This window comes from Daphnia carinata, chromosome 4 (assembly GCF_022539665.2).
Source record: "Daphnia carinata strain CSIRO-1 chromosome 4, CSIRO_AGI_Dcar_HiC_V3, whole genome shotgun sequence".
NCBI lineage: Eukaryota > Metazoa > Arthropoda > Branchiopoda > Diplostraca > Daphniidae > Daphnia > Daphnia carinata.
The window spans coordinates 6481419-6489038 of NC_081334.1; the positions used below are offsets into that span (position 1 = coordinate 6481419).

Genomic DNA, 7620 nt, shown 5'->3' on the forward strand with positions numbered 1-7620 from the left:
TTTGGTAAAAGACAGAAAATCGAGGACAAGAAAACGATGCGAAACTCATTTTTTTTTTTCTTCTTTCCCCTCGCGCGTCGTGTTAAATAGGGGACTCTTGTTCAAGATTGTCAAATGAGGTATTTGATGAACTGGAACGGATGACGAAGGCGTTGCTTTGTTATATTGGCTACGTGTTTGTTCAAGGTGGTAAGTTTTACGTTCTTGATTAGATTGTTGAACCTTTTGTAAATCCAATTATTTTTACTGACTAGTCATTTCCAAATGTAGAGGATTCATTTTAGCCTCTCAACAATGGGAAACTGCACAGATGTATGACGAAATCTTGGATGTTACACTCGGCGATGACATCACATTTGTTTTCGTCGTAGACGTCACACAACGCCATCTAACGAGCATTCATCACATTAAACGCTATCTAACGGTAAGAAATTTAAGTTTTTCGTTTATTCGGTTTTTGTCAAAACAAATATTGCACGGCAAAAGACAACGTCATTTGAAAGCTGTTTTGCATTTTGAAAGTAGGTTACTAGAAGCAAGCCACTTGCTCGGTTAACAAAAAATGCATCGATGTGCAACGATATTCCGTTTCACTTTTTACCTGTGGTAAGAAAATGTGTCGCAAATTTTGATTTTCAGTTAAAATTTGCTGACGTCGGTTTGCAATGTCATTTGTTATCGCCGTACGAAACTTGGAAAAGTTTATTCAAATTCATTTCGAATATGATATGGCACTGAACAAAGCGGCTAGAATGGGATGGTACAGTAGGTCCATAATCTCTATTAGCCCAAAACCGGCTGCTGGAATCCAAGCGGCGACCCTCTCCATTTATGGTCACGCCGGCATTGGTTGGTTGGTTTGATCCTTCCTAAAACCGTTCTTTAGCCCAATAATGCAGCACTTAAAAGGCTACCGAGTGTCACTGACAGTCAGTCTGTCGCACCGAAACAAAACATCATTTTTCTTTCCATTTTTTTGCCATATTTGAATTTCCCGCACGATCGATCCTTAAATGGTCAGGCGAACTCTTTCCCGTTCCTCGCCAAGTTCTAATTGAGGTAATGACGATTGTCGGGACACCCTACTATAACTAAACAAAAAATAAAAAAACAAACAAACAAACTAGGATTTATGCATACTCGACTACGTCACACAGTTTGTAGTTGTAATTCGATGTTAATGTAATTTAAAACACTCATTCTGATCGCGGGACAACTAGACTAGCTGACCTAGTTACCCTCATCTGTGTAAGTATAGCGATTGGTTATCAACAAATCTGGCCAAGATTTCGAGCTTAAGATTTTTATTTAATAAAAAAAAATTTTATTTTCTTTTACTCTTAGGGTAATCGTCAGGCGATGGTCTGAAGCTCAGTATATGGAGTGAGAATGGGTTCCGAACGGCGAGTACGTTAAAGGCCATGTTTGGTCTTCGTCTGCGAGTATATAGTAAAAGACGCAGGATCTCGGGAGAAGCAAAAGATATTTTTGTCTTGAATCACCCCCCCTCCCCCCCCCCTCTCCTACACACTTTCTCTCCCTCTCATTTTTTTTTTTTTTTTTTTTTTTTTTTAATACTACCTCCTTACGTGGCCTAGTCAGACGTCTGGAATAAGCGAGTGGGCAGCCCTCCCGAGCCCTTTATAAGACGAGCGTTTCCGAGTTGTCAGTACACCAGATCGTCCCCAGTCGGATAGCTCCACAGAGCAAACGTACCTGGTAAGATATTCTTGCCCTGCTGTATTATGTTGAATTCGTTTACAAGTTTAACTAGTGAAACACTGTGCTTAAGTTTTTGAAAGCACACTTGAAGTTGAGCGAAACCATTTCAAGTGCGTCTAACTTACTTCTGTGAAAAATCCTTATGGTTTTTGTTTTTTGTTTTTGCAGAATCTTTTACCCATTTACTCGTTCAAAGAAACCCTAATCAGTCAACATGTGTGACGATGATGTTGCCGCTTTGGTTGTGGACAACGGATCCGGTATGTGCAAGGCTGGATTCGCCGGAGATGACGCCCCTCGTGCCGTCTTCCCATCTATCGTCGGCCGCCCGCGCCACCAGGTATAAAGATCCCACCCAATATATCAAGCAATCTTTATGTGAAACTGCTTGAAATCGGAGATTTCCCAGTATAACTTTCAAGGGGTTTACGTATCAAAAGGATTTCATATTTAAATTTGGGAAGTATTTCGTTTGATGCTGTTTAAAAGAGTTCTGGGAAAGGGACATCCCAATAGTTGAAATTTGAAACAAAATGTAGGGGAAATCCAGGCATTCTGGCACTTCCATAAAAGACCGATGAGGATGCGATGGCGGGAAGTCGGATGCCAGCTAAAATTAGCTTTGACAGAAGTAGGTCTTGTGGCTAAAATAGCCCCAGTTCAGTTTGGCCTTAGCCACCTGATATCAATGTCGTTCAAAGATACTCCTCTTTTTGGAATCCCAGATTGTAGACGTCCTTGTCTGTGATTCGCCTCCTCGTAAACGTTAAAATGTAGGGTGTTTCCCATGCAACGATGAAACGATCAAGCTGATGGACTGTAAGTGGAGACTAACCGATTTTGTTTTTATCCATTACAGGGTGTCATGGTGGGTATGGGCCAAAAGGACTCGTACGTCGGTGATGAGGCCCAATCCAAACGTGGTATTTTGACTTTGAAGTACCCCATTGAACACGGTATCGTCACCAACTGGGATGACATGGAGAAGATCTGGCATCACACTTTCTACAACGAGTTGCGTGTCGCTCCCGAGGAACACCCCGTCTTGTTGACGGAGGCTCCCCTCAACCCCAAGGCTAACCGCGAGAAGATGACCCAGGTATGATTCATCAAATGATTTGAATCATCAATTGGGTTTCAATCTTTGGTTTGCTTGTCTTGTTTTTGCAGATCATGTTCGAGACCTTCAACACCCCGGCCATGTACGTTGCCATCCAGGCCGTCCTCTCCCTGTACGCTTCCGGTCGTACCACCGGTATCGTGCTCGACTCTGGTGATGGTGTCTCCCACACTGTCCCCATCTATGAAGGTTTGTCATTTACGAAAAGCGAAATGTTTTACGAATAATCAAGTAGGAAAATGATTACATTATCTTTGTTGAACAAATTAGGTTATGCTCTGCCCCACGCCATCCTTCGTTTGGACTTGGCCGGCCGTGACTTGACTGACTACTTGATGAAGATCTTGACCGAGCGTGGCTACAGCTTCACCACCACCGGTAAAAATGAAAAGATTGCTTTAACGCTGCAAACTTAGCTTCCTGTTAAGAGCTTACGAATTGAATGGAAATTCTTGTTTTCTTTCGGGCTTGATGTGGCCAACAGCTGAGCGTGAAATCGTTCGTGACATCAAGGAGAAATTGTGCTACGTCGCTTTGGACTTCGAGCAGGAAATGGCCACCGCCGCTGCCTCCACCTCCCTTGAGAAATCCTATGAATTGCCCGATGGCCAGGTATGCTGGCATTGATTGATGCGTCTTATTTCAGCTGCTTGATTGTGACCATATTCTCCTTGTTTTAACAGGTCATCACCATCGGTAATGAACGTTTCCGTTGCCCCGAAGCCCTCTTCCAGCCCTCATTCTTGGGTATGGAATCGTGCGGTATCCACGAGACCGTCTACAACTCGATCATGAAGTGCGACGTCGACATCCGTAAGGATCTGTACGCCAACACTGTCCTCTCCGGCGGAACCACCATGTACCCCGGTATTGCTGATCGTATGCAAAAGGAAATCACCGCCTTGGCCCCATCCACCATCAAGATCAAGATCATCGCTCCCCCTGAGCGTAAATACTCCGTCTGGATCGGTGGCTCCATCTTGGCCTCTCTGTCCACCTTCCAACAGATGTGGATCTCCAAACAGGAATATGACGAGTCCGGCCCTGGCATTGTCCACCGCAAATGCTTCTAAGTCATCTGTCTAGCACTATACGACGGGAGAAGGAGGCAAACTTCGCTCTCCACCTTATGTAGGCCTAATGCCATGAATTTACTGGGCGCTGCTTTTTTTTTTTACTTCTTGTTGTTCTTGATTTGTTGCTACATTATTTTGAAATTCGTTTTTTTTTTTGTTGACCAAATTTTTTGCTGTCAACTTAACTTTTTTGTTGTTTCAGTTCGAAGGTTGTATTTTGGAAACGATGAAACTGTGTCAAACCCACATGCAGTTGAGTTGTGAATGCAAGTTCAGCTATCCGAAATGTTGTCAGTGTTTCTTTTCTGGACGAAGTAGTATCCGGTTTTTTAAAAAGGTGATAGATTCCGAATCTCAAGCTCTTTTTTGACGACCGAAGAGCAATTTCAGCATTATCAAAGATACGGAACGTAGTTGGACACACTTTTTAATAGACAGCTCCTGTTCTCTAGTTAACCATTTAGTAAGGGGAATTTATCGAAAACCTGCAGCGCAAATTCAAACGTCAATAGATATGTTACCAACAGAATGACACTCACATAACGCAATGACGTGTTTATTCTACGAACAATTTATATCCTATTGTAGGGTAGGCCTTGACCGAAATAAACCACGAATGCTGAAAAAAAAGAAAAATTTCGGCCTTTTTTTTCTTTTTTACAGCTATGGCCATCTATCGCCCGGATTTCTATTTAATTTTCTAAATACAACTTTACGCATTCTAGCCATATAAATATATAATTTTTTAAATTAATAACTTTATTTGATTACAATACAACTATAAAATAATTATTTTGTTATATTCTACTTACTTAACTTCATTATTATTACTATTAACTATTAACTTTCCATTTTGTGCTGCAGCAATTATAATGAATGTAATTCTAATAGCAATGAGAATAATTGCTTGTTTTAGGTATAGATAATATGTTTGAGTAATATAAAGTCATTATTGGTTGTTGCGATGTGAAAGTAATACACAATAACGTCTTTATATTTCTCAAACATATTAATTTTCTTAAGTTAAATTTTCATTTGGAAAAGTACTTTAAATGTTTAAAAACATTTAGTTTGTGGCGGATAAAATTTCTCGTAATGACTTTTGCGTCCACGAGAGGCGCCTTAAACCGTGGCTCATCGGACAGTTTTTTTTCAGGCATATTGTTAGATTGGCTTAACGCGTGTAGTCTGCTGTCTACCTTAACTCGCTAGATAGACCGTCCTCGCTAGATTTTACTTCTTTACCTCTCTATATAATCTTATTTGTTTCATTCTGTTCTACATTTTTTCTGTCCAGGGTCACAAGGTAAGTGTTTTCTTGTATTCCTAGTGTGATTACTTTAAACTGTGGTTTTGTATAACAGTGTGAAGGACATTTTGCCAGTGTCCACAAGCTGGTGGGGGCGGCGGTAGTGGTCCGTTGACGTCACAAAGTAAGATGAAAATATCGAAACATGTGTTCGAACTTAACTTTTTGGTGCTTTTTATAGTATGGGGAAGGGGGACATTTCTCGACGGATTGTCCACAAGAGGGTCGTGGCGGTGGTGGAAGTCGTACCTGCCATGAGATAAACAAAAAACAAAAAAAACATCATTTTTAGTGCTCATTTTTAACGAAGAAGAGGGCAATGTAGCAAAGGATTTTCCTCAAGAAGGAAGCATTGGTGGCAGCAACTGTTACGATGTAAACATCAATTATATCTTCACAAAAATATATTATGTTGCAGTGTTCATTGTTTTACTCCTAGTGTAATGAAGCTGACCACACCTCGAAAGGCTGCCCGAATCTCTTCAGTGAATTGACGGAAGATGGAAAGCCACATGAGCAATACATTCCAGAAGCTGTGACATGTGACGAAAAGGAACTGTTTAAGGGCATTGTCTATGTGGAAAGGCTTTAACAATTTTGATAAAGTCGTCCTACATGTAAGCCATTTCTCGAAACTGTATTTTTTTTTAAATATCTATTGTGTTTGCTTTAGGCTACAGGAAAAGATATACTTCAATACATAACATCATTCGAACAAGCCGCTCTGCACCAACTACTACTTCAAAACATTAAGAATTCTGGCTACATAAAACCAACACCTGTTCAGAAAGCTTCAGTTGTAGTTATTCTTGCCAAAAGAGGCTTCGGAAAAACGGTAATCCAACTAATTAACGCTGTGTAACTTTGAAACCTTGATGCCCTTGTACTGACTTGATTCGAATGGGTCGGTATGAACTGGGTAAGTTGAAGTAAAAGTAATTTTGAGTGGGCACGCCGGTGATTGCGACTACTAAAAGGTCCAATTGCATCTAAGATACTCAAGAAACCCTTCGTGATATTCGTTGATTAACTCATCTAAAATTTTACATTTTTTCATGCAGGCGGCGTACTTGGTACCGGTTATGAACATATTGTTAGAACAAGGTGTTGTTGGTGCGTCCCATGCCATGGGGCATAAGCCAGAAGTTGTAATTGTCGCACCCACTCGTGAATTGGCCATTCAAATTCACCGCGAGGCGTGTAAATTCTCCTACAGTTCGGTTTTAAAGTCTGTGATTATATATGGAGGAACTCTCACGAGCCATCAGCGGTCAAATCTTCAAGCTGGGTGCAATATTTTTGTCGCGACCGCGGGGCGATTCAATGATTTTCTCGACCGTGAAGTATTTGACTTCTCGGGAGTCAGGTTTTAAATTTTGGACGAAGCTGATCGAATGCTTGATATGGGTTTCGGTCCCAATGTTGAAAAAATTGTCAATCATCCAACGATGCATCCGAAAGTATGTCCTCGATGGCTTTTGAATATGAGATTTGACTGATGTAATACTATTTGTTTCTCTGTAGGGAATCCGTCGTGTTTGTATATTGTCGGCTACATTCCCAGATGAAGTGCAAGCGCTGGCTGCGACGTACATGGAAGACTACATATTCGTCACAACAGGCATTGTCGGTGGCACCAATCCGGATGTTGAACAGCTGTTTTTTCAGTGCTCGAAAAGAGATAAGAGAGCTAAGCTGATCGAAGTTTTACAAGATCTCGGTGGTGCCAAGACTATCCTTTTTGTCAACAGCAAAAAGACCGCGGATTTCGTCGCTGCATTCTCGTGCAATAACAACCTACAAGTAAGAATCAAAACTGTTGGAATTGGGCAAAGTGTCTTAACTTTAAATGTCTAGTCTACCAGCATCCATGGTGAGCATAAACGAAAATCGTAAATGTCTCTTTCGAAGCTTCTGACAGAAGAATATGCTCGCAATCAACTCACGAATCATGTAAGGTATGAACTGTATATATGAATTAAGAGTTTTTATGCCTAATGGTGTTTACTGTCTTATTATAGATGAACAATAAATTTTGATCTGAAAAGGTTTCTGTTTGGGGCAAGGTCCTGAATAAATTATTATTTTTGGATACACTACATGGAATTTCCAGACTTCATTCAGATTCTCATTTATAAACGGTATTTAATTTTTCATAAATTGAAGTGCATATCTGGGCTCCCTTCCTTTCCGTAGCCCCGTTTCCCCTTGACTCGTAATAAGCCCGTAGGGGGTCATGCCCCTACTGTACGGTATATATAAAAACAACATATACCGAGGTTTGGAGGGCTCTGGCCGGAAAGGGGACGTGGGGGTCCGCTTAGTCCGATGATGTGTTCACGGAGGGCGAAGTGGCTAACCACAAATCCGAACTAAAGGTTAATCGCTCCAGT

General features: G+C 41.1%; 2 protein-coding genes and 1 long non-coding RNA gene across 4 annotated transcripts in view; all 3 read left to right on the plus strand.

Annotated features, from left to right (window-relative positions):
• The window catches only part of LOC130687365 (actin, muscle), a 29555-nt gene extending 25351 nt beyond the window's left edge, over positions 1-4204 (plus strand). The window contains exons 1-7 of one of the 2 annotated variants that reach the window (XM_057510513.2): positions 1582-1719; positions 1891-2062; positions 2582-2821; positions 2893-3031; positions 3113-3220; positions 3327-3454; positions 3526-4204. In XM_057510513.2, the coding sequence (XP_057366496.1) occupies positions 1937-2062; positions 2582-2821; positions 2893-3031; positions 3113-3220; positions 3327-3454; positions 3526-3915 (1131 nt within the window). In that variant the 5' untranslated portion in view covers positions 1582-1719; positions 1891-1936 and the 3' untranslated portion in view covers positions 3916-4204. Of the gene's footprint in view, positions 1-1581; positions 1720-1890; positions 2063-2581; positions 2822-2892; positions 3032-3112; positions 3221-3326; positions 3455-3525 lie in introns of those variants that run through there. The other variant, XM_059495108.1, reaches the window with a different exon arrangement.
• A 911-nt stretch (positions 4205-5115) lies between these two features.
• LOC130687370 (uncharacterized) lies at positions 5116-5937 on the plus strand. The gene is made up of 4 exons (XR_009000130.2): positions 5116-5224; positions 5283-5351; positions 5409-5602; positions 5667-5937. It is a non-coding gene; the product is annotated as an uncharacterized LOC130687370 (long non-coding RNA).
• A 169-nt stretch (positions 5938-6106) lies between these two features.
• LOC132087891 (ATP-dependent RNA helicase DDX4-like) lies at positions 6107-7180 on the plus strand. The gene is made up of 3 exons (XM_059494919.1): positions 6107-6687; positions 6752-7030; positions 7085-7180. The coding sequence occupies exons 1-3, from the start codon at positions 6622-6624 to the stop codon at positions 7121-7123; spliced, it is 384 nt and encodes a 127-aa protein (XP_059350902.1). The 5' UTR covers positions 6107-6621; the 3' UTR covers positions 7124-7180.
• Positions 7181-7620: the final 440 nt, after the last annotated feature.